Source organism: Mytilus edulis, chromosome 3, assembly GCF_963676685.1.
Source record: "Mytilus edulis chromosome 3, xbMytEdul2.2, whole genome shotgun sequence".
Classification (NCBI taxonomy): Eukaryota; Metazoa; Mollusca; class Bivalvia; order Mytilida; family Mytilidae; genus Mytilus; species Mytilus edulis.
The window spans coordinates 68,417,778-68,445,571 of record NC_092346.1 but is presented as its reverse complement, the minus strand read 5'-3'; the positions used below and the strand labels follow the sequence as shown (position 1 = coordinate 68,445,571).

The window sequence follows — 27,794 nt, the reverse complement described above, 5'->3', positions numbered from 1 at the left end:
GTTCATGTAAAGGCTTCAAACTTGAGAAAAAATTAGCATTTCAAGAACTTACTGCCTGGCAATTTTGAAAATGGAATTATATGTACTTCAAGTAAACATTCTAATGACATTGTCCGATTATCAAATTATGTAAATCTTTTACTTTTTCCTGAGGAGTGAACATAAGACATTACCTGTGTGCCTTTAGCATGAAGAAATAAATGGAGAATATGTCCATGGGACACAGATGATGCCCCCGCTTGCATACAAAGTTATAAAGGGACATAACTTGAGAACAGTACAAGTAATGCCACCAAAATTAAAACTTGATTTCAGTTTTGTGGTAATGAGCATTGTATAGAAGTTTCTAACATTTAGTTGATGCAAACCTATTAAAGTTTGAGAATGGAATCAAAAAATTAAGCATCTTTTTCCACTAAAAGGGGCATAACTCTATTACTGTAAAAGTGACACCAGCAAAATTCAAACTGGATCTGATGTAAAAAGGAATGTTTATAAGATTCATAATAGTTGATGCAAACTGAAGTTAGAGAACGGAAACAAAATATTCAGGTTTTTTTTTCATTTGTAAAGAAGCATTACTCTGGAATGGTAAAAGTGACACCACCACCAAAATACAACCTGATCTGTGTTTTGTATTAATAAGCATTGTGTATTAATTTCATAATATTTGGTTGAGGTTAAATAAAGTTAGAGAAGGGAAACCAAAAATTCAGCATTTTTTCCATTTGTAAAGGGGCATACCTTTAAAACAGTAAATATGATGCCACCAAACTTAAAAAAAGTTTTGTGGTTATAACTATTGTATATATAGATTCATAACATTAGATTGAGGCAAATTAAGTTAAGGAAAGGAAACAAAAAATTCAGCAAGATTTGCATTTGTAAAGGGGCATAACTCTAGAATGGTACAAGTGTGGCCACCCAAATTCAACATAGATCTGTGTTATGTAATAATAAGCATTGTTTATAAGTTTCATAACATTTGTTTGAGGTAAACTCAAGTAAGAGAAGGGAAACCAAAAATTCAGCACAATTTCCATTTGTAAAGAAGCATAAAAATGTCTCTGACATGGCAAAATGGTACAACGTTAAACAAGGAATCATTTGAATCCAAGAATAATTTTGAACACTGGAAAATTGATAAGGAATGTATGATGAAAATTAACCATACCAAAGAGGGTTTAACTTTCACTGATATTTCAGTATGAACTAACTAATCCCCCCCTAGCCATGCATGGCTAACCCTCATACATTGTGTTAGTTTTTATGATATATTTCTTATTTATTTTGTTATATTCAAATTCATTTCATTGATTCAAATATTCTCAGTTTTGAACTGGCAGGAACATTTCTTCAGAAACAAATTCTTTTCCTCACCTCTATAGTTTAAAAATAGGGTCAACTTGGTCAAGGTCAGGTGCAATGGTTGTGACTAGATCATAAACTAACCATTCTCCATATAAATTCAGATTTAACTTTGTGAATGTAGCCAGCTTCTATTATACATGTTTGTCACCATGAAAAGAAGTGTAACTACCGGTATGTCTTAACTATCCCTAACCTATCTTTAGTTACAGGTTATCAGCAAATTGTCTTGCTGAGTATTTTGATCATAGATCTATAAATCACTGAGGTAATTTTTCCAATGCTTTGAGCAAAAAAGCAAAATTAAATACATAAATATTGTATAAGTAAACCAGTATATAATAATAATGATTGACAGCCATTTTTTAAAGTGATTGAGGGGAATGAAAGGTTACATGTTAATGACACTTTGTGACTTACAATTCAAGCCTGATTCAAAGAGTTGCCTTATCATACATTCTTCTTTCAAATTTTGGAATCTTTTTTTTTTTAAATTGATTCTTTTGTCTTCTTTAGCCTTCCAATTCGAAAGAACTGTAGACCTGCCATGAAGGAAAATGCTCTAGTGATAAACAGATGTACTTAATTTCTATCTGGTTACTTTGCATGTGCAAACCACAAATTGTAAAATCACATATCACTTAACTAAGAAGAACCAAACACACATCATTGGAAAATGCAAATACTGTATAATAGGTCAAAGTCTGGGTAAAATTTCTTAATCAACTATAATGTCAATGAATTCGAATCAATGTATTCAAATCATGTCAATGGAAATGAAGTGTAATAATGAATTACTGTATAAATACCTGAGTAAAATAAGATAATGACAGATCATAATGACCAGGTACAATGATGCATTAAGTGTGGGGTTCATCATTATCGTACAATGACTTACTAAATAATAGGTACATCTCCATTCTCTTCAATCTCTTTACAACAAAGTGCTAAGAAGGTGTCCAAGGCCAAGCTTGATAACTGTAATAAACATATTAGTTTTAATAATCAATTGGTGACATTGAATCAATGATATTTGCTCCTGAAAATTCACCATAACATTTCAAAAATAAAGTTGGGTTTTTTTCAATAAAGAATAAATTCAAATTGTAGAAAAATAAAGTGTGTTTGTTTTTGAGATACAAGCAGCATTATAATTTTTGGCCTTCGATTTCATATCTAATATTTGAGAAGAAATTTTTTTAATGTACACAAAGTATTATATAATTAACAAGAACTTGAAATACATTGTATTTGAAACATGTATGTCTTTTAAATAAATTGAGTCATATTTAGTGATTTTTCTATGAGTTAGGTCTAAAATAAACAGAAAGTGGAAATAGGTGTAGCTAACATTACCAATATCTTTGTTTCAGAATGATAACATGCCATAATAAAATTGAGAAAGGAAATGGGGAATGTGTCATATTCATCAGAATTTAATCATATGATCATGATGATGAGTTTAAAATAAATAACATAATACATAACATTAATTTTGTGAGAAATTTTCATGGACTTCACAGCTTTGACCATAAATTAATTCATGAGTTAACAAAATATATATATTAAAGAAACAGAGCTGTATCTTACAATGTAACTCAATACTTTACTCAACAAATATATACTGTAAATCAAATAACTTTAGAAAATAAAATAAAAGAACAGGGTTCCAATGTCCAATAGTATAATTTATGTAGAAAACTGACAAGAATTGTACCTGTGAGAGTGCTAACAAGACTGGACAGATGGAAGCACAAATTGACAGATGCCCAGTATATTCATGTCACCAACATTGACATTATGCAGGGGACAAAAATAAAGTATAAATAAAACCTCTTGAAAATATAACACTTAGGTCTTCTCTTACACATAAATACATCAACAAAATTGTGAAAATAAATTGGGGCAAGTCTGCTGAAAAGGGCTAAAACACAAAATAAAGTTTGAGCAATAATAAGTTTGTTTACAATAATTAAAATTAAAAACTACATGTAAATAAAGCACCAACCTGTTCCTGATTTGGAGGTTTTCTAGCACTACTGTAAATATCCCATATTTCCTTGATACTCAGTTTAACTGCCATTTTGACTTGCTTTACTACACCTCTGTCAGCTTGTCTTTATTGATGAAGTGGTGTTAAAATGATTGAACTGGTCATGTTAAACATGTCTCAGAAGTACAATTTTCTTTAAAAGTATCTACAATTATAATGACACAGTCATCTAAATAAAGCAGTAAAATTTTATTTTTGAAAAATGAAATATATATGGTTGTAATAGTGTTCCAGCTAGGATTTCAAAAGGGCAGGTTGCCAATCCTGAAAAAGGGCATTTAACGTGTGAAATGATAATATGAAAAGGGCATGTATTAATAATATTAATCAAACATTGTGTTTATTCTTTGAAATCACTGGTTATACAAGAACTACATCTTTAACCCATAAAGAAATCTATCTTTCTACTTTTAGGCTGAAAAACTTGTCAAGCAGCTTGTCACACATATAATATATTATATATGTAGGACTCTAAAGTGCGATGGGGACACTAAAGTACGATGGTCACGCTAAAGTGCGATGGTATATGCTAAAGTGCGATGCCTCCATACGCTAAAGTCCGATGGTCCGCGAAAGTATAGATGTCAGAAAAGAAGTTGGATTATGACGTTAATTGATACAAACTAAAAATGAACATGTCGGAAGATGAATTACAAATATTGTTTAACAATGTCAATGACTAAATCAATTTTAACCTAACCGTGCTTTGTCTCCTAAAGCAAATGTGGGTTTTTTTATGCTGGAAAAAGGACTTGTATCTTTCAGTCGACCATTTTACTATTTAGATATGAAATAGCATTCGCATAAATATCCTATATCTTGCTATTATTGGAAGCGAACGAGTTCATTAAAATCATTGTGTTTGTTGCAGTTTATTTTGCGGTCCCCGTTAAAATATTGTCGCTTTTATTGTAACGCCGGTAAAAAAAAGGTACATGCTTTTAAGCGTAAATATTATAAATTGTGGACTTTAACATCAGTTTGTGCATTGTAGGAAATTATAACATGTATTTGTACTCGTTATGAAAAAGGATAAATCAAGGCGAACACCGCTGTTTTCTCGCACTTTGATTAAAGCTTGTACAAATAAATGTTTATACTTATACCGACATTGGCCGAATTTTGTATTTGCAATGACGACTGTATGTGGAGGTTTTCACATTATCAATAGACTGTTTGAACGGCAAGCTACACCAATTATCCAAAACGCCATAATTGTTAAAACTCATTTACAGGAAATACAGTATTTTGTGACAACTTCATTACCTTTATAGCAATTATAACGTGGTCAAACCTTTAAATTTAGATACAATTAAGCCGTAAATCATAAAGCCTATCACATCGTATGTTATACCTTAGCATACATGTAGGTCTACTAGCTTTTGCAACGCGACTTGTGTTTTAACATCCATGTACTTTAATGTTTTAGACTTTAAACATTACCCTAGTGTTCTATCGTACTTTAGCAAACACACAACCATCACACTTTAGCGTGACACACCATCGTACTTTAGTGTAGACCATCGCACTTTAGCGTGACCATTCCACTTTAGAGTACCATCACACTTTAGAGTCCTACATATATATATAATAAACTGTTAACACAGAGGTCTCACCTTTTTTGTAATTTTGATAATTAATGCAAATTAAAAAGAGCTGTCAGAATGACAGTAAACCGGATTTTTCAAAATTTATTTATCAATATTGGAATCAATTACATATAAATACTTCGTGAATCTAGTTAAAAAATAGCAATACTTTAACATACAAGTGGTATACCGCCCTCTTGGATTGTACAATCACAGTTCACAATTGGTCTAGACCTTTAGCCCAAATCTGAAAATTTGGAGACAGATTGGCAATTTTAAGATAAACTGTTTATTTGTAGAAAGAAATTTTGGTGATTAATTGCATAATTCAAAATGTTTAAATAAATACCAGATATTTGTGTTTTTTAAATCATTTTTTCCAACTTGGCCATTTAAGGGGAAATAACTCTTTTAGTAAACACGCTGCACACACTCTGAAATGTCTCACCTCCTTTACTTATCATTGATATTATGTTGCAAGTTCTAAATATAAAGTTTTATTACAAATGTCACATAAACTTAACATTAACCAAAAAAACAAAACATAGACCATTGAACCATGAAAATGAGGTCAAGGTCAGATTAACCATGCCAGGCAGACATGTACAGCTTACAATTCTTCAACAAATATAATTGACAGTCAGACCTTTTGCTTATTATAACTTAAGAAAAACAGACCAAAACACAAAAACTTAACACTGAGCAATTAACCATGAAAATGAGGCCAAGGTCAAATAAAACCTGCGCAACTGACATATAAATCATAAAATATTTCCATACACCAAATATAGTTGACCTATTGCACATAGTATTAGAAAAAAGACCAAAACTCAAAAACTTATCTTTGACCATTAACCCATGAAAATGAGGTCAAGGTCAGATGAACCTGCCAGCTAGATATACAATGTATACACCTTACATACACCAAATATAGTAGACCTATCGCATACAGTATAAGACCAGATGCTCCGCAGGGCACAGCTTTATACAACCGCAGAGGTTGAACCCGGAACGGTTGGGGCAAGTATTGACACAACATTCAAGCTGGATTCAGCTCTAAATTTGGATTGCGATTAAATAGTTGACACAGCATAGGTTTCTGCTGAATAATGTGCAATTGAAAATTTCTTGCTATTGCACAATACTTAATATAATAGTTTTGGATCCTGATTTGGACCAACTTGAAAACTGGACCCATAATCAAAAATCGAAATACATGTTTAGATTCAGCATATCAAAGAACCCCAAGTATTCAATTTTTGTTAAAATCAAACTAAGTTTAATTTTGGACCTTTTGGACCTTAATGTAGACCAATTTGAAAAAGGGACCAAAAATTAAGAATCTACATACAGTTAGATTTGGCATATCAAAGAACCCCAATTATTCAATTTTTGATGAAATCAAACAAAGTTTAATTTTGGACCCTTTGGGCCCCTTATTCCTAAACTGTTGGGACCAAAACTCCCAAAATCATTCCCAACCTTCCTTTTATTGTCAGAAACCTCGTGTTTAAATTTCATAGATTTCTATTTACTTATACTAAAGTTATCATGGTTATTGTGCGAAAACCAAGAATAATGCTTATTTGGGCCCTTTTTTGGCCCCTAATTCCTAAACAGTTGGGACCAAAACTCACATTATCAATCCTAACCTTCCTTTTGTGGTCATAAACCTTGTGTCAAAATTTCATAGATTTCTATTTACTTAAACTAAAGTTATAGTGCGAAAACCAAGAAAATGCTTATTTTGGCCCCTTATTCCTTAACTGTTGGGACCAAAACTTCCAAAATCGATCCCAACCTTCCTGTTGTGGTCATAAACCTTGTGTTTAAATTTCATTGATTTCTATTTACTAATATTAAAGTTATAGTGTGAAAACCAAAAGTATTCGGACGACGACGACAACGCTAACGTCAACATGATACCAATATACGACCAAAAAATTTACAATTTTTGCGGTTGTATAAAAAACAGACCAAACACAACCAGGTGCTCTGCAGGGCGCAGCTTTATACGACCGCAGAAGTCAAACCCTGAACAGTTGGGGCAAGTATGGACACAACATTCAAGCTTTATACAGCTTGATTTGGATTGCGATCAAATTTTTGACATAATATGAGTTTCTTACACAAAACAAATGTCAAGATCTTACAAATCTATTGCGGAATATTGTGCAATTAAAGATTTCTTCTTTTAACTTTTCAAAAATTTGAAGAAAAAAAAAATTGAAAACAACTACCACCCCCACTTTTTTTTGCAATTAGTCCAAAACATGACATTTTTTTATACATAATAAACAAGTAGTGTAAGGGAGGTAAATCCAAATATACCCAACATTGTATGTTTACTGTTTTAGAATTACCTCCCTTATACTGCTTTTAAATTGTCTTATTTGTTCATTGACCAGAAATACCTATTTTTTCCCCTTTTTGTCCCTAATTCCCAAACATTTTGAGCCATAACTTCCCAAAGTCAGTACTAACTATCCCTTCATGGTATGAAAACTTGGGGTTTAATTTCAGAGAGATTCATACACTTAAACATAAGTTAATGTTTGAAAACTACAAAAAATGATTATTTTAGGCTCTCTTTTTGGCCCCTAATTCCTAAATTATTGGGACCAAATTCCTAAATTATTGGGACCTTAACCCCAAAATCAATTCCAACCTCCTTAAGTAATATTGAACCTTCTTGTAAAACTTTAAAGAGATCCATACACTTAAACACAAGTTGTTGTCTGTAAACTAGAAAAATGCTCCTTTTTGGCCTCTTATTCATACACTTTTGGGAAAATTAACCCCAAACTGAATCCCAGCCTTCCCTTTGCTATATGGCAACTTGTGGTACAATGTCAGAAAGATCCATACAGAAAAACACAAGTTTTTTCGGGGCCTAATTCCTAGACTGTTTGCTCAATAACCCCTTAAAATAAATCCCAACCTTCTATTTAAGGTATTAAACATTGTGGTACAATTTCAGAACAATTGAAATACTAATACACAACTTTTTGTCCTGAAACTAGATAAATGCTGTTTTTGGCCCCTTTGGGACCCTAATTCCTACACCTTAGGGACCATAACCCACAAAATCAATCCCAAGCTACCTTTTGTGGTTGTAAACATTGTGTTAAAATTTTATTAATTTCTTTTTACTTATACAAAAAGTTATTATCCGGAATCAATCAGTCTTCAGACGACGCAGTCGACGACTAGGCTGATGTGATACCAATATATGACCAATTTTTAATTTTTGGGGTCGTATAAAAACTTAACTATAGCCACTGAACCATGAAAATGAGGTCAAGGTCAGATGACATTGGCCAGTTGGACATGTACACCTTACAATCCTTCCATACACCAAATATACTACTCCTATTGCTTATTGTATCTGAGAAATGGACTTGACAACCAAAACTTAACCTTTTTCACTGATCCATGAAATGAGGTTGGGGTCAAGTGAAAACTTCTGACGGGCATGAGGACCTTGCAACATACAAAATATAGTTATCCTATTTCTAATAATAAGAGAGAATTTAACATTACAGAAAATCCTAATTTTTTTTTCAAGTAGTCACTGAACCATTTAAATGAGGTCAAGGACATTTGACATGTTATTGACAAAAAACTTAACATGAGGCATCTATATACAAAGTATGAAGCATCCAGGTATTCCACCTTCTAAAATATAAAGCTTTTAAGAACTTAGCTTGCGCCACGGTAGCTGCCACTGGATCACTATTTCTATGTCGAGCTTTATGCGACGAAAGTCAAAGGCTTGACAAAATTTATACTTGACTGATAGAGAAATTTTTTTTTTTTACTTGTAACAAGAAAACAAGTTCTGTGACACCATTTTTTAATTTTTATTTTCTTAAAGGCTAAGCACTTATAAAACCTATCTTCTTATATTTTATTTCAAAATTCTATAAAAAGATTTCTTTTTATGCACAAAAATGTGTTTTTTCATGAACAATTCTAAGCAAATTTTGGCAATTTCGAAAGTCCCATAGCTTGAAAAATAGCATGGTGCCCAAAACTTTTTATCATATTTTTGGAAAAGGCATAGAAAAATCTTTATTTGGCAAAGTATAAAAAATCTACCTGAGGAAATATATACCTATGATCTACCTTAATTCAATGAACCATGAATGAAGGTTCATGGCTAAACAATATCCATGGAAATGAGATGTGCCAATGCTAATACAACTGTATACCAAATACCGTTGACTTATCATATGTCGTTCCTCTTAAACAAACCTAAACATAAACTTGCAAACTATGTAAAAGTTTGATAGTTAGTAAACCATGATGAGGGGACTATACCGGTATATATAATCTCCAAGGAAATGAGACTTGCAAATGCCAATAAATTTGCATACCAAATATCATTGACTTAACATTAGCGGTTCATCTTAATTTTTTTCTAAAACTGATATAATCACAAACTTATACATATTAACTTAAGCAAAAGTTAACAGCCTTAAACAGGTCAATAAACCATGATCGAGGGGATTGGGAAAAAAATTCTCAAAGGAAACGAGATGCGCTAATGCTTATACAATGGCATATCAATTAACATTTGCCTATCAGTAATGGATCATCTTGAACTGACCTAATTATCACAAACTAATACATGTAAACTACATTGTAGGCAAAAGTTTTAAAATCATAAAACAATGACTGATAGGTGGAGCCAATTGTTTTAACAATGTTTTAGATTTACTTCACATAATCAATAAAGTTATAAAAATAGATTTAAGAGTATCTCAACAACATTGGTTGGTACACTTCGATCTTTTTGGTAATAAGAAGTACCGGAGGTATGTAAACTGGTTCCCGGTTGATTACTACACAAAAATGATAATACAAGCAAATTCCAGTTTGTGTAAAATAGTAAATACGAAACCAAGCGCAGTAGGAAAAATGTACTGGAAAGTAAATACGAACCAAGCGCGGTAGGCAGAGAAATGTAATGGAAGTTCTGTTCACTAGTATCAGAAACATGCCGCTTTCAGCGTCATTTTTCAAAAAATCAATACCATTAAGTGGGAAATTTTACTCTATATAAGAGTCTCCCGCTCAAAACAGGAGGGTTGGCAGGTATGTCTTTTATTTTACTGTTCAGTTTGTGTCTTAAGACAAGGACGTATGTTAGTTATACGTCCTTGCTTAAGACTATTTAAAATGCATTAATTATATCAGTTCTTTTATGAAATGAGTTGCAGCCCAATGCTATACCTAGCTGCGGAACACTAGCTCTTAGGTCCTGATATTTTCTTTTGACTATTTGCAGACCGTCCGCAAAATACAAAAAATATAAAAAGGACCATAAGAGTTTGTACCATTCGCAGCTACATGTATACATGCAACCATGACAGTCTGATAAGCATGAAGTCGGTCATTTTAACAACAAGGGCATGTCTTCAAGATTAACTGCAGTTTCAAGAAAATCTATCTATTTTATTATGAGTGACATGTTTTTTATGTTTAAATTATTTGACAGGTAAACAATGTATCCTGGTGACAACAGGATAAAACAAATTGAGTCCCCGGTTTTGAAAAGAAAGTAGAATTATCAATAATTTAATGGCACAATTCCCGGCTGTAAATTTGGATCAGCCAAATATCAAGATTAAAACTCACTTTCAACCTATTACGATTGTGACAATGTTCTATATTCTGACATACTAATGTATATAATTCAAAGACGGTGTTGTCACATCGTCTCACAGCATGTGAAATTTCTAAATTTAACTTTTGCATAACAAAAATTAACCAATCAAATATCAGTTAACAAATGATCCTAAATGAAAACGAGAGAGATAAATACCAACATGTTATTACATAATGATATCCAACGTTCTCTATTAAAATAAAAATACAGAAATATTTTATAGACGATCAAATTGCTCTTTGAAGGGTAGATTTGATAATTAAAATGTAATCTTAACACAATAAACATACTACAGGGTCGGAACCAGGATTTTTGAAAGGTGAAACGGAATTTTAACGTTATACAGCCTATATATACCACCGAAAAATAGAGGCATGCATAAAAATAGAAAAAAAGGCTGATTTAGGGGGCAGGGGACCCGGGCCCCCTTTTTGGGGAAAAAATTGGTTGCTTATTTAGGGAATCACTGAAGCATGACTGGAGCGGGCCGCCTCTTAGGCAGTCAGTGGGCCCCCACTTATCGGAACATTTCTGGATCGGCCACTGGGAAACATTGCCGTACAACATTTTAAATTTAAACAGAACTGATAAAAAAAATAATAGCTAATTAGACAGTAATTTTCCATGTAATTGGGAATAAATAATAATTGTAATGGTGGTTTAAAACTGTAAACGCCCAGTGGCGGATCCAGAAATTTTCATAAGTGGGGGCCCACTGACTGACCTAAGAGGGGGCCCGCTCCAGTCACGCTTCAATTATTCCCTATATAAGCAACCAAATTTGTTACCAAAAAGGGGGGCCCGGGCCCCCTGGGCCCCCTCCTAAATCCGCCTGTGACGCCAGACTTCAAGGTAAGCTTTGCAGGTGCACTCGACTCCAACCTTAATTGACTAGGATTGTCAGATTTCCTATCTAAGGTGGGTGGTTCTTTCAGGGTAATCCGGCTTCCTCCACCTTCTTCTTCTTTATTCTTTCCTCCACTATCTGGAGTACCACTACTTTTGTAGTGTAGCACGATAAGCAACTGATTGATACTATAAGCAACTGTGTGCATGTGCAGGAATATTTTACAGTGAATATGATCGGTGCACAAACCAGTATTATTTCGCCTAAGATTAATTGTTCAAGATACTGGTGTAAAAATAAAAACTGGTCGCCACAAAATAGCTCAAAAGACGATGCTGAAAGTGGCGTTAAAACAACAAAAATTGAAAAATCAAAATCAAGTTAGCTATATGATCCTCAGTATATAGAACTAGTTTCTTCGAATAATAATGCCAGTTTAATGTATTATAAACTGAGTCCTCTGTGTACTATTTTAAACAGTTATTAGTAAAAATTACGAATCCATAATATGTAATCAACAAAGATATAGTTATCAAAATTTTGACTATTGATGAAGTTTACCAACTAACGGGACATTTTTCATCGGAGTTCGGAATTTTTGGGATTTTACTTTTTTTAGATGCGGGTGTTGCCATTTTCTGTTTGTCAAAATATCTTATTTAGTGTAAAGTTTTATAACATAATTATGTTCATTAGTCAAAAATGTTTTTTTAATAATTTTATAATGACTAATGAAAAACGTTATGTTATAAAACTTTACATTATAAACAAAATATAAAAAAATCACCCTGAAGAAATCTTGATAATTTTATAAGATCATTGATGAATGGCTTTCTGCATTTTTTAAGAACATGATAGTCTTATAAAAATGCCTTTCATTTTCTGCTGTTTCCTAATATAAGTTACAATTTATGTCTGTAATTTCTAAACTTGGGTATCTATCTCTTTCTATATTCAGGTTATGCATATACTAGAAGTCCTTTGTTAATTTAAGTATCTTTGTCATTTTATGTGATAAACTTAATGACGAAATAGCTACTTTTGTGTGAAAATAATGATATGATTCTTATTATTTAAAAATCCAAATCTATTTTGGAAGTTTGGGCTGGCAGTTTCATAAGTTCGGACTGAGGAGTTTTACTTCTCTGTTTGACGTGACTATTATTTGAACCTGCATAACTTGATTCAAACATTTAAGTTCAACACTCTATCGATTTTCTATAATATTTTATAATATTGTCCTGTGTCAAATGCATATAAATGAGATGTCATTTTGTAAGCTATTTCATAACTGAGTTACGCTCCATATGGTTTGTGTTGTAGGGAGACATGCATTATGAAAATAATTCAAAAGACACATTAACAAAACCATTTTATAAGCTTTCATTGAGACATTATTTTTTTTTTAGCTAACTTCAACAAGTTTTAATATCATTTTCCGAAAGAGGGCGACGAACTGGGTGTATTGTAATGAATTTAATACACTTGCAGTTTGTATTCAAATACGGTGTTGGAGATTTCTAAGCACCGATGAAATACAATAATGTTGTAAATATTCTATAAATTAGTGAGTTTTTAATAATAAGTCGTCATCTAATAGTCTCATTATACCGACACTTAAAAAGAGTCATTACATTCCTTTTTATCACAAAAAATATGGCGTAACATGAGTGTTTTTTTGTTTTTTTACTGTACTGGATATATATGCAAAAAGCTAAGTTTATACAAGGTACTACTATGTACCTGGAATCTCATGACTAATCACATATGTGGCCGATTTGTGAATTAAGTCCACAGTCAGCTGATTGAAGATTGATGGGGACTAATGGTGTACCGCTGACTATGCGGTATGGGCTTTGCTCATTGTTGAAGGCCGTACGGTGACATATAGTTGTTAATTTCTGTGTCATTTTGGTCTCTTCTGGAAGGTTGTCTCATTTTTTTTTTATATTATCACTTGTTGCAGATTTTTCTCACTTGTTGTAGATTTACTCCTCCACTTTTATAATTATTAGTGTATATCAGAGGCTTGTTGAAAAGGTTTCGTAATCAGTGGCGGATCCAGAAATGTTCATAAGGCGTTGGGGCTCACTGAATGACTACGAGGGATCGCTCCAGTCATGTCTCAGTGATTCCCTTTATAACTAACCAAATTGTTCCCACAAAAGGGTCGGGCACCGGGTTCCTTCCTTAACTTTATACGCCTCCAATAATACCTGCAGATATGCAGTCCATGCATTCTATGTAATAAATCAAGGTTCAAACATAGAAATGGAATTCGTCAACCTCGGTTGACAATTACTAAATTCAATAGTGGCTGGTGTCTTTTACAGCATATATACACATTTCTCAATAAAACTTCATTTTGATAAATAATAAGAACATTTTCCTTTCATATTGTTAATGTTCTTTTTCTTAATAGATATAGGAAGATGTGGTATGAGTGCCAATGAGACAACTCTCCATCCAAATAACAATTTATAAAAGTAAACCATCATAGGTCAATGTACGGTCTTCAACACGGAGCCTTGGCTCAAACCGAACAACACGCTATAAAGGGCCCCAAAATTACTAGTGTTAATGTTCCGTTTTTTGTTTTGTACTTTTATTGGTTAGTTTAAACATATTTTATTGTTCAAAACAAATGGATTAGACACAAGTTTTTCAACTAAGTTCCGTCTTCTCCATTTATTGGTTACGTTGTTGTTTGCGTTTTGCCAAAATTTGTCAGTTGCGTTTTGTTAGCCACATCAAGAGAGTTAAAATACACATAAGGTGTCACGAATAAGCTACTTTCCTTCAATAGTCGGGTTTTCTCTGTTGGGAGTTTTGTTTGATACACTAATATTGTCAATCAGAAATATTCCTTTGTCATGAAATTGTCTTGTTGCAACTTCATCTGTTGCAGTTCCTTTGGTGGTTCCATTTGCCAGTGATATACACGGAAAAAAAGACATGGAAAGAAAATATTAAATCCTATTCCCAGTCTGGAGCCTCTAATTCAATGATTATTGTTAGCTGCTGTTTGATCGTCATAAATCAGGCCGTTAGTTATTTCGTTTATATTGTTTCACTTGTGTCATGTTTGGACCTTGTTATAGGCAGTGGCGGATCCAGAGGGGGGCGTAGAGGGCGTACGCCCCCCCCCCCCTTGGCTTGGACTTTTTTTTTTTCTTTTTTTGTAAAATGATTAATCAGACTAGACTTCGTGAACTTTGCCATTTCCCGTGTACTACTATTTAATTTTATGTGACAATTCTTGACTTATAAAGATATTTTTCGCTGGAATTTACTGATTATCAAAGTCATAGAGATTCGCTATGGTGGAGTTGACCTGCAGTGCGTCGAATAAAACGTCTCTCAGTCATTTTGAAATTCAAATTACAGTAACACATTGCGTAGGCTGAGGATGACAATCATGACACCCTCAAAGCCACACAGGATTTAGCAAGAACATATTGACTTCTATTTCACTATTCCACCAAACAGAAAGTAATGCTCTATAGACTATTACACTCTCATGAAAAAAAGTTCCACAGCACAGCAATATTATCTAACTACTGAAACATGTTTAACCCCAGCCTTTTTTTAAAATAATATAGCTGAATAATGATCCTCAGTCAGTATAAGGTCTATATAGATTAAAAGTCGTAAGTACGAACCATTTGATTTGAGGAGACAGTCTTGTCCACTCTTTTCCTATAAGAAACGAAAACAGAATATTTAGCGTTAAGGAGGCTCGTGGGTACAAAAATTTCAGGAAAAAATTAAACCTTTATTTTTTTATTACAAATTTTATTTATTACACTATTAGTTATTACTTTATGATTTTGTACAAAAATCAACCAAAAAAATCGATTCAGTTGAGTTCGGCCCCGGCAGAAGACTTTTAAAAATATTTATATCATTGAAAAAGCTCCAAATTATCTCCCTTTGATGCAAAAATGCCATTTTTGGCATTAAATTTTGAATATCTTTTTTATCTCATCGGTGACCAATATTTTTTATTATTGTTTTCAAATAAGCTATACATAAACTAAATAATTGTAAAATTAAGCGATTTCTGTAATTAGGTTATTTTTTTTTATTTCGATATTACCTCAATTTCGCCTATTAGTTCAACAGAATAAAAAGGACATTAACAAAAATGTATGCTTCTTCCGGAGGATGATTGTGAGTTAAATGAACGGTGACTCCATTTTTAATTTCATTTTTCTATTAAGTATAGGATAAAGTTCATTTATAAAAAAAAATATAGCGAAATCCTATATTAAAAAAAAATGATTTATACCCAGGAGCCCCCTTAAATGAACATGATGTATAAAAGCGGGCATATTTTGTGGCAGGGGTTTTCATGTCTGACAGGAATGTCTGTTTCGCCGAACTGATATATATATGGAATACTTTTTTCAAGACCAGACTGCAACTTGCCTGCTGGGTGTGGGTTTTATGTCTCCATTTGTCGGCCGTCATTCATTCATTCATAAATTCGTTGTCATTTCAGACTCATTCTTAGCCTTTGATTGATTTGGAACCCTTTACTTCCCTTAATGTTGTTGGTGAAACATAATATCAACCAAACATTTGGATAAAAATTGCTTGTTTGTCTTTTTTAACTCGTGTCGGTCGTATTTCAAATTCAATTGAATAGCCCAGCGTATATCTTGTTTACAACAAGAAATCTGTGAGGTTATTCTAACTTAACTTACAACATACGTGCGAGAATTGTCCATGTCTATGTTTTACTGACAAATCCCACATTAAATGTATCAGTACATAGCTTTGGATCCATACTATCATTTTATAATAGACAATTAATAGGGAGAATACAGCATCGAAAATGTCCAACCTTTACAACTTAACAGCAACTACAAAATATGCATGACCCACGCCATGAACCGTTTAAAAAGTGCATATTTCAATTATTTTATGTTTTTAGTCGAAAAAAGGGCCCAAATTTTTTTTCTTTACTACGCCCCCTCTTTCAAAAATCCTGGATCCGCCCCTGATAGGTGACTATAAAACTATGGGTTTTGATCATTGTTGAAGGCTGCTTTAATCAGAAGGAAATTTTAATCAGCAACTAAAATACCAGCTACGCCAAATCTACAAAAAAGTCACCATGACCAAATTGTCAGTCTTCTATTCATAAAAATTAAAGCAATTTAAAGGGGCACTAGCTACGAGATATATAAAAATAGGACTTTTTTCAATCAATTATTACTGTAATAGTGAAATAATAATTTACTTGTATGGTTCAATTTTTTCAAAACAATCTACGAAACAGATGATGAATTCAGGGGCGGATACAGGATTTGACGTATGGGGGGGGGGGGGGGGGGGCGCAGAATAAAATTTCGCCGAGCGGAGGGAGGCGAAAAATTTTTTGAGGTTAAAATAATCAAAGTTATTGAAATATTCTTCTAGAGTGGGTGCAATGTAGATAGATATCTGGCCAAGCGAAGTGTGGCGAGAAACATTTGTGGTAAAATGAGCGAGAAATTAAAGTTTCAATCTAAAACCGCATAATTTAAATGACAATCTACATTAACCATAATTAACAAAAAAATCTATTAGTTTCTGTTCATTGACTACCTCTATATATTTACCAGAAAACGGGACTGAACAAAAGTAGAATAGAAACAATTCTGAGTACAAAAACTGATTCTCCATATAAAAAAAATAAACGAATTTTATGTCAATGGTTGATGGGAAAACTGGTGCTAACTGATTCTCCATATAAAAAAATTAAACGGAATTTTATGTCAGTGGTTGCTGGGAAAACTGGTGCTAACTGATTCTCCATATAAAAAAATTAAACGAATTTTATGTCAATGGTTGCTGGGAAAACTGGTGCTACATTACTATAATTTAATCGAATATATTCGGTGGAAAATAAAGTAGGGACGTTGTATATGCACGCCGCATACAGACAATAATGTGGAATTAAATCGGTTAACTTTAAAATTACTTTAACTCTCCATAACCACTAGCCCTGCCAAACTTCAATTTCTTGGTTAAGACGAAGGAAATGTGAAGAGTTGACAGATAGACAGGCGGACCGACAGACGCAAAGTGAGACGAAGCAAATGACGAAAAAGTTGGAGAAAGGAGAAAAAATAAATATCTCTCCTTTTAAAAAATGATCTAATATTTCAAGAAAAAATATCTCAAAAGGAGATGTTTTATTCTAATGGGAGAAAGGAGAACGGGGGTATGAGAAAGGAGAAGAGGGATGGGAGAAGGGAGAAGGGTACCCCCTGTCCTCCCCCTCGTTTATGCATGCTTCGGCAAAATTTAGATGTTGCAAGTGAGAATCATTTATTGTCACAGAGATATTAAATAATGAGTCAAATTAACAAACTAACCTCTCGCTTGAACCATAATCTTTATCTTTCCTTAAGAAAGAATCTAACTTAGACTGCTTTCTTGGTCGTGCCATGATGAAATAACCAAAATAGCGGGTAGGGCACTTCCACCTTCTTCGTGGGAAAGTGATGTAGGGATGTTTTTGAACTTCGATTATCAAAGAAATTGTTTATTAAAACTGCAACTACAATGTCACAATTGTTTTATTCTAACTGCTGAAAGCCTATGATAGTGTCATCAAACGCAGTAAAGTTTTAACTTACCGCGTTTGACACCTTCCTTTGAAGTGTAACATTTTTATAGAACTTAAATAAACAGTAGGTCAGTTGATTAGGGAGCTACCATTTGATTTTTATGGGGGTGGGGTGGGGGGGGGGGGGGGGGGGCTAGGATGAAATTTGAAAAAAATAGGCAGGACAGGATTTTTGAGTAAAAAAAAAGGCAGGATGAGACACTTTGCAAAAAAAAAAAGGCAGGATGACAATTTAGGTAAAAAAAGTCAGGATAAACTAATAAAAAAAAAGGCAGGACCGAATACAGTGAAAAATAAAAAGGCAGGACAGTGATTACAACTAAAAAAAAATGCAGGAAAAAATTGTTCATCCTAGCCCCCCCCCCATAAAAATCAAATGGTAGCTCCCTTAGTAATCACGTTAAATAATTCTGTTAAATTACTGTTTTATATAGTAATACTTGTTTGAATGTTAAAACAGATTGAATGCAACGACATTAGGCTAGCTTTCGTCGTCTCTTCGGATACTTATTACGTGCGGACAACCCATGCTTTGCAAATTTTAGGGGGTGGGCGCACGCCCGCCACGCCCCCGCCTAAATCCGCCCCTGGAATTATTCACATGGAAGTCATTATTCGACCTCATTGAATCCGTATTCATCACCGCTTAGCTAGAGATGGGTTACGCATGAAAAATGACGGTGTTTAGTTATTAAAAGGAAATAATGTCAACATTGAAAGTGAAACAAAGATAACTTGATCATTGCTTTGACTGATTCGATCTACAACAACTCATTCTTATACGGGCAAATACGACGATTAACACATGTTTGTAATTAATAATTTGAAATTAAACAGACCTAGAAAATTCAAATTGCACGAGTTTTCTATCTATTTTTATACATGTATCTATATTTATGTTTATATTGCTAATATAACCATCGGTACTCTTCGGTGGTCAACTCGATATTTAGTTAAACACGAAATTGTGAAACATTTTATCGTGCCTTATTTATTTTATACTTTATAATTTGGATAAATGTTTTAGTTTGTTCACAGTCGCTTGAATTTTAGTGATATATGTATGAAAATTTTTTTTAAAAAAATACTGTTATGTATTATATTATACATATAACAGTATTTTTTTTTCATTTTTTTTTCATACATATATCACTAAAATTCAAGCGACTGTGGTTTGTTATAAATCTAATATGATAATTTAATTCAAATCGGTGATCAGGAATTCAGTTGACTTGCCCCTTTAATGATGATGTGTACCTTGCGTTTGTTGTAAATACACGAAAATGAGTTAGTAGCCGTACGATGACATATAGTTACTAAGATCAGGTCCATTCAATCTCTGTTAGAGTCTTATAGAGAGTTGCCTTACTACACTATTATCGTAAGCCGTAATAGAAAAAAAGGTGTAAAACTTGTCATCTGCTGCATGTGTGGTCCATAACTATCCTCGGATAGGAATATATTGATAAATAAAGGCAACAGTAGTATACCGCTGTTCAAACTCATAAATCCATGGACAAAAAACAAAATCGGGGTAACAAACTAAAACTGAGGGAAACGCATAAATATAAGAGAACAACGACACAACACTACAATGTAACTAACACACACAGAAACGGACCAAGCATCAGACAAAATCCCACGAGAATAACAAATATAACATTGTTGATGACATGCCACAATCATTACTGCCAGTTTTCAACATATTTGAGTGTGTGGTTGCCGATGAGTTTTTTTAAAGGTTCACAACAGAAGACAAACACCAGCGATGGACTTCAAGTGATGACAGAAGCTCATATGTCCCGTTGAACGAAAAAGTCATCAAAATTAAATAGATGTGAAACAGAATCACTTTGAATTGACTCTCGTCAGGATATTCAATAATGGCTTATTTTATCAGTATAACAGTCTTAAATGAATAAGGCCGTTAGTTTTCTCGTTTGAATTATTTAAAAATTGCCATTTCGGGACCTTTAATAACTGACTATGGGCTTTGTTCATTGTTGAAGGCCGTACGGTGACCTATAGTTGTTAATTTCTGTGTCATTTTGGTCTCTTGTGGGGAGTTGTCTCATTAGCAATCATACCACATTTTCTATCACGAGTCACGTCTCAGTCCTTACAGCTGAAAGGACGTGCTAGATCAGCTCCTGATTACCCGTTGGCTACAACATGTTACGCTGCTCAGATGGTTCAACGACAAACTAGTAGGCTTCGGACGTCCCTTACAGTAGACCCGCGTCAGGCGTCAGCGACACTCTGAAACCCATTGTGGATGGGTGAGTGTCACATGCTGCCCAGACGTCCGAGGGCTATTGTAACGTAGTTTTGCAATTGTAAACTGCACAATTGCAGTCATCTACTACAGAGTCAAAGATTTATCCACCAACAACACATCGTCGTGGTAAGCGGGCTGCCCAGCTGATCAACCTGGCCCTGAAAACAGTCGTTGTGGAGTATCGACTGAAAAGAAACATCAAAATAGTAAACAAACCAAAAACTACTCAGCAAAACCAAGATGGCGACCTACCAAAACGGCGTCTTCCAACTGTTCCTGACCCACTGCAGAAAATATTTAAATGCTCATCAAACGCCTTAGGGCACCGAACCGACCGTGCGAGGGCTGTATAGTCAGTCAATGTCGTTAAACACTTCCAGTTGTTGTACCACATCTTCTTTTTTTATATTGTTATAAAATATAGTTAGCTATTGAAACTTCTCTATGACGCGGAAGCTCTAAAACATAAAGCTGATTATTTTTTTCCCAATTATGACTGACAACTATTGTTGGTAGCAAAAAAGTTAAAGAAAATAAAAATCCATTCTAAGATGCCTCAATTTCATGTTCTTTAAGTAAATAACATTGTGTGAGCATTTCTAATCCCACTTAATATTTAAAACGGATTTTATTTTATCTACAAAGAAAAAGCAGTGACTGGATTTTCTAAGATTATTTTTACATTTTACAGCAGATAAAATACCTTTCAAATTAAGATAAAATTCGATAGTAATTTCCAATGCTCCTTGTTGCATCTTATTATCTTTTTGTATGACTATGAATCCATAATTTTGCTCTAAACTTCGTATCTATGCAAAAAAAATAGCAAGTGCTTCGCATGTTTTAATCTTTATATAGTGGTATTGTGCAACATCTATACTAGCTTACTTCTGCATATGGGAAAACATGACAGTAGTTATCATTAGTATATGTTTACTAAGCAAGTTTTGATACAGATCCGAAATCTTAATGTTATACCAAGAACGTGAATGATCTGCTTAAGGTTACATGTTAACAGTCATGTGTTTGCATGTTCAACAATTAATGAAATTCAAGTATCTGGTTTCATTAGAACCATAACAAATCCATACTTTTCTAATGCATCAGTACACAAGACAAATAAATTTGAAGTTTATATGCTGTTGATTTTAAAATCAATTTTCATTTCATTCCAGGAAAGAGTGATTTTACTGGCATTGAATTTCCAAAGGCATTTAGCACATTAGCTTGTAGGTCGCGTTCTCTTTTTTGTTTCTTCTGTCTGTTAAGTTCGACTGAAATGTAAAAGACGGAGTGTTATTACATAAAGGATTCTCACTTCACTTCTCATAGTTAGCGAATGATAAGAGTTCCAAGTATCTAATAATTTTGTATTTTGTATGCTGCAAAATGTTGGACGAAGCCTAAATAGTAAAAGTTACAAGAACAGATAAATAGCGTTTAAACCCTGATTTAATAGTTGCATAAAAATTTCAGACGTGTGGTGTGGTTTTCCATACTTGGTTTCCATTTTCGTTGATTTTTTTGAAAATATTTAAAACTGTTTATAGTTACACAAGGTTTTATAGTTTCGGTATGCTCTAACTAAATAAAACTGTTTGCAGACTCCATAAAATGGTAATCTGATTTTTCTGTCTATGATACATTATTCATATAATTTACTTACCAGCTAGTAAAACCATGTTGACCCCCCATGCAATACTCCAAAACCATCCAACTAATAAGAATGTTACAGTAAACAATTGTGACACACCAACACACACATTGACACACAATGTTACAAGTCTCTGATCATCTTTAGTTTGAACTCGACATTTTCCACAACACAGAATAGAAAATCCACTAAGAATTGTACCTACAAGTAAAAAGTAAAAATAATGTGATTCTACATTAAAAAATACAGCAATTATTATTTTTCTGTCGCCATTTTCGTAAGACAAACATATTTAACAAATATTTACTAGTTGTTCATCGTAAACCTTTGAAAAAAAAGCTTTTAAAAAGGAGCTGCTTATAATAATGCTTTTTAAAATTTAGTGTCTTGTGTCTCAAATTAACCGAGATGCCATAATAACCCATTCAATAAAAATAAAAGTACTGACACTTTTTTTTGGGGTCAAAATGGCAATATAAATGTTATACTTTTAAAGTTTTAAAGCTTGGTTAATTCCCGCCACAGTATTTACACACAATAGCACCAACTCAGTGGTTGGCTGTATTAAGAATTGCATGGTGCCGATATTCATTTGTTACAGCTGATGTTGATTTTAATGAAAACATCTCGTCAATTGTTTACTTTTCTCGAAAAATATTTTGCCACATTGTACTGTCACGCTAGAATCTATTTCCTTGGTTATTTTTTTTTATCTTTACTCCCATTTCATTAAGTTTTTGAAGGGGGTCAAATTAGTTTGGTCTGTTTTAATTGTCTTGTTTTCACACTACAATGTAATTATTGTAAAAATGTAAAATACTTTATCAGTATTCAACTGAGTTTTTTTATTTGGTCACATACAATAATCATTAAATAAGTAATTAAGTCATGTTTCTGGAAGAGGGCTGCATTGGAAATCGATTGTAAACTGTCACTGATAAACTTGTTATCTTGTCACAATTACAAGTTTACAACTACAGGTGATTGAATTTTAGTTACTTTTCTTTTAATTATGATAGCTGAAGCATTAATGGTTACAATAGATAAAAGAAGTCTAAACAACAGTCAATAATTTTCTAAAATACATAAATTTTTAATGTCAAGTTGATAACCTTATAAGAACTCAAGTGTTTTGGAAATACAATATGTTATGAATTATCAGACTGTGAATCCTCATGTTTCAAAGGTTAGACAGACTTCTCTGCTAAGGGGAAGTGCGTTGGTTTCAATGTGCGGAATGCAAAAAATCTGACAGAATAAATGCGATGTCTACCGTTGGTTGCAACATCAGTATTTATGAAATTTGTGTTGCTCTGTCCTTTGTTTAGTATGTAAGTTTTTACAGACTGCTGTTCGTTCTTTCGTCCTAATTTGATTTTACAAGTTTACCACCTTTCATCTCGACCCATGTTGCAGACCACACTTATTTTCTAAAGTTGTGTAATCATGTTTATTCTTATAAGACTGTGATGTTAACTTTTGGTTAAGAATATGAAGGGAGCAGTCATATTCAGCCATAAGATAACATTCAACATCAAAGCAAAAATGAGAAATGAAAACAAAGAGAACTAGAGGCTCTAAAGAGCCTCTTGTCGCTTACCTTGGTCTATGTGCATCAAAGGACACAAATGGGTTCATGTAAAAATTGTGTTTTGGTGATGGTGATGTGTTTGTAGATCTTCCTTTACTGAAAATTCTTGATCCTTACAATTATCTCTGTCTATAATGAACTTGTCCTTTGAAATTATTTTGTAAAAATTTACAAAATTTATGAAAATTGTTAAAAATTGATTATAAAGGGCAATAACTCCTTAACGGGTCAATTAACCATTTTGGTCTTTCAGACTTTTTTGTAGGTCTTACTTTGCTGTACATTATTTCTGTTTACAGTTTATCTCTATATATAATAATATTCAAGATAATAACCAAAAACTGAGAAAAAAATCTTAAAATTACTAATTCAGGGGCAGCAACCTAACAACGGGTTGTCCGATTCATCTAAAAAAATTCAGGGCAGATAGATCTTGACCTGTTAAACATTTTTATATTAAAAATTTCAACAATAAAAAAAAATAACATTAAAACAGAAGCATAACAAACAAAAACTACTAAAAGAGCACAATTTAGGTTCTGTGAAACTGTGAAACAGCGACGAGTTAAATTTTTGCATGCGACACCCTCTATTCTAATTAATTTGTAAATTATCTTCGATGAGGAAATACATATTGTGATTAAATTTACCCAAAAAATTCATGATATTTTTCAATCATATTTTGTAACACGGTATACACATCCTAAATTACGACCACAAGATTCAAGCGCGTTTTTACCACTAGAACAAAACGCCAAAAAACAACCGTCGGAAATGAAAAGAACACTTTCCTTTATGGCACATTAAAATAAAACGTAGAGAAATTACGAAAATCGTCACCAGAAGTTATGGTACAAAACCCTTAAACCAGCTATTCTCTCTCGTGAATATATATATATTATCTTATTTACTTAAAATATGCTGGTATTTATAAACGAACAAATGAGATAAAAAATCAAGAATGTGGCCCCAGTACAGGGATGCCCCACTCGCACTATCATTTTCTATGTTCAGTGGACCGTGAAACTGGTGTAAAAACTCTAATTTGAAATTAGAATTAGAAAGATCATATCATAAGGAACATGTGTACTAAGTTTCTAGTTGATTGGACCTCAACTTCATCAAAAACTACCTTGACCAAAAACTTTAACCTGAAGCGGGACGAACGAACGAACGAACGGACCCACACACCAGAAAACATAATGCCCCTCTACAATGCCCCTCTACTATCGTAGGAGGGGCATAAAAATGTGACAAAAAGCTAAAGTAATGTATGTAGAAATAAAAAGATGAGGTATGAGACAACTCTCCATCCAAGTCACAATGTGTAAAGTAAACCATTATAGTCTTCAACACGGAGCATTGGCTCTCACCAAACGGCAAGCTATAAAGGGCCCCAAAATGACTAGTGTAAAACAATTCAAACAGGAAAACCAATATATATATATAAAACGAGAAACGAGAAACATTTGTGAACCACATCAACAAACGACAACCACTGAACAACAAGTTCCTGACTAAAGGCAAGTACAAACAGAAGTAGCAGGTTTAAGTCTCTGCTTCTGACGAAGATGTGTTAAATATATATACGACAAAGAAAAGAAAAAGGGGACATTGGTTGTGATTTGAAAAGTTTCATAATACATTGTTTCCAAGTGTTAAAAACTAAATTGCATTAAAAATGTGATTAAGTGAAATGAAAAGTTTGAAAATTGACGATTATGTTGCTACAACCATAGATGTAATACCCATCTGGGTATTACATCTATGCTACAACCAAATGAAAATATTCTTTTAAAGTTTTTCTATTGAAGTGTTACTAACCTGAGCCCGGTATAACAATATTTAGAATTAAATAAACAACGGCAAGTCCTAATGGAAGGTATGGAATCACTGACATTATCCAGGAGTCGTTAGGAACTATAATAGATCGCGGTTTTTCTATCTGTACTGGCACGGATGTCGACTGAATAGCACCGTCGACCGATAAAACAGATTGGTTGTCAATTGAAAGTCTTGTTATTTCTTTTGGAATCAGAATTCTCTTCTCGGAATCCTTTTTGGTAGCTTTTTTAATTTCATTTTGTTCTTTTTTGACATGGTTAGTTTTAGAAGAAACATCTGACACTATTGTTACTCCTCCATTTTGATTTGGCTCGGATTTCTCACATTTCAAGATAGAACTAATGTCTACAGTAGTCGAAGAATCATTGAAACACTTATCATCCCCAATCATATTATTTACTTTTATTTGTTCTTGCTTTTTATTTTGAACTTTATCATCTTTCAAATGTTCTTTCTTTTGTCCAGCAAATGTTCCTTTTTCGAATTCTTTTCCTTTCAGATTGTCACTTGGAAGTTTCGATTTAGACCTCACTAATTTGAGTTTACCTTCTGTGTTTCTCCTTGCAGATGTTCTCTTTTCCGAAACAACTGACATTTTAATGTGCGTTAAATAGATAGCATCAGTGAATTAATTTTCAATACATTTTCTATTTACTTAAATGTCTCCAAACACTGATAGTTATTTGACATATCACGACGCATGAAGTATAAAATGAACACGATACGATATGTATAAACAAATATTTGAAAAAATATATATAAACTTCAGCTCGAAACAATTATATAGCATTTCCTTAGTACTTTTATGAAATCGCTATTCTACAACGAGAAAAGTTGAAATCATAAATTCCAATTACAGTTACTCTAAATAATTATTGGAAAATAAAGTCTTTATCTCTTCGCACCACTGAATTCAGAGATGATGGACAGCTATAGTGGAACTTAGTACGAAACATGCAAAAGACGGAAGTGCGTAATTGCCGAACGTGAGAGTCCTTGGAAACACCCAATGTTATCACTTCTTGGTATCTCAATCCACTGTAGGACTTTTTGTTGGTTAATAGCTGCTGATTGATTTCAAGTTGGTTCTATTGTCTTGATATTGTTGATTGGGATTGCACTACAATAGGCCGGTTGTTGATTTTTCGATCCAAAGATGTAGAATGATATGTTCTCATTCACTGTTCCAATGATTTTTCCATTTCCTGAGTTTTATTTTGAAACGCAAAATTAAAAAATGGAAATGTTTTCAATAGTTGCGTGGCACCGTGATTTATCAAACCAATTAATTTCACTAAAACACTAAACTTTGTCGTGCTAAAAATCGACATACAATTGCATGAAAACAATTTAACCTGTTAATTTTTGTATAAAGAAAAGACCAATATACACAATCGATCTAAAACAAAAGTATCCAATAAGAAAAATCATTAAAACACGGCGATCTGAAAGGCTAGCCATAGACAACAACGTGATTCCAGACTGCAAAATTGATAATTTTTTAAATTTTATTTTAGTGTTTTACCCAATATGAACATATAAAAAATATATTTTTTTGTCTAAGCCAAAATCATATTTGAAGTAAATTATGACTAAGGTATACAAATTAATTCTTTTAGTTAAGTTGTCTTTGATACCAAGTTACCACCTAACCTTGGTCTGAATGTATCCTGTCTGGTTTTCAATTATACATGTAAAGCTGATAGAAAGCTTTAAATGTTGTCATTGCTGTTTGGTTCTTGTCTCAATACTTATCAAATGATGTATTTATGTTGCAATGTTACACTTCTAAATCAGGTAAGGGGGAAGGTTGGCACTTATGAAAACACATAAACCAACTCCATTTGAATGCACCTGTCATAAGTCAGGTGTCTGTTGTTCAGTGGTTAGACTGTCCTGTATGGATTGTTTTACACAAGTCATTTTGGGACCTTTTGTTACAGGCACTCGTCTCAGAAATTTTTTCCCTATATACCTTTATATAAAGGTATATAGGGAAAAAAATTCTGAGACAAGTGCCTGTGACCTTTGTATGTCTTGTTGTTCAGTGTGAGCCAAGGCTGAGATTGTCTCAGTGGTACTCTTAACACTTCTTATTTATATAAAAGATGGGTCTCAGGGGATAATCCTCCAAAATGAGAACGTTCACGTTTTTTTATTTTAAAGTTGAGTGTCATATATTTTCGTTTTTATCATGTGAAGAAAAATAATTAATGTATAGTACAATTTTCTATAGAGGGTATTCCTACTCCTGTTTTTTTATGTAATATACT

The 27,794-nt window shown here is 33.1% G+C and overlaps 2 protein-coding genes across 2 annotated transcripts in view; both read right to left on the bottom strand.

The window, feature by feature from the left end:
• LOC139517256 (lysosomal-trafficking regulator-like) overlaps nt 1-10,787 on the bottom strand; it is a 70,466-nt gene extending 59,679 nt beyond the window's left edge. The window contains exons 1-3 of the mRNA XM_071308096.1: nt 10,654-10,787; nt 3,377-3,566; nt 2,267-2,346 (exon numbers count right to left, since the gene is read on the bottom strand). Coding sequence (XP_071164197.1) covers nt 2,267-2,346; nt 3,377-3,451 — 155 coding nt within the window. The 5' untranslated portion in view covers nt 3,452-3,566; nt 10,654-10,787. The remainder of the gene's footprint in view (nt 1-2,266; nt 2,347-3,376; nt 3,567-10,653) is intronic.
• Nucleotides 10,788-21,259: 10,472 nt separating this feature from the next.
• Nucleotides 21,260-26,553, bottom strand: LOC139517236 (uncharacterized). The gene is made up of 3 exons (XM_071308066.1): nt 25,501-26,553; nt 22,098-22,286; nt 21,260-21,705 (listed from the first exon to the last, which is right to left on the bottom strand). Exons 1-3 carry the CDS (start codon nt 26,114-26,116, stop codon nt 21,593-21,595), a joined length of 918 nt encoding a protein of 305 aa, XP_071164167.1. The 5' UTR covers nt 26,117-26,553; the 3' UTR covers nt 21,260-21,592.
• Between the last annotated feature and the right edge of the window lie 1,241 nt (nt 26,554-27,794).

Coding starts and splice junctions, on each gene's coding strand:
- LOC139517236 (XM_071308066.1), bottom strand. CDS start 26,116: ATGTCAGTTGTTTCGGAAAAGAGAACATCTGCAAGGAGAAACACAGAA. Junction 22,287..25,500: donor TATTGTTATACCGGGCTCAG/GTTAGTAACACT, acceptor TTTTACTTGTAG/GTACAATTCTTAGTGGATTT. Junction 21,706..22,097: donor CAACATGGTTTTACTAGCTG/GTAAGTAAATTA, acceptor TTTACATTTCAG/TCGAACTTAACAGACAGAAG.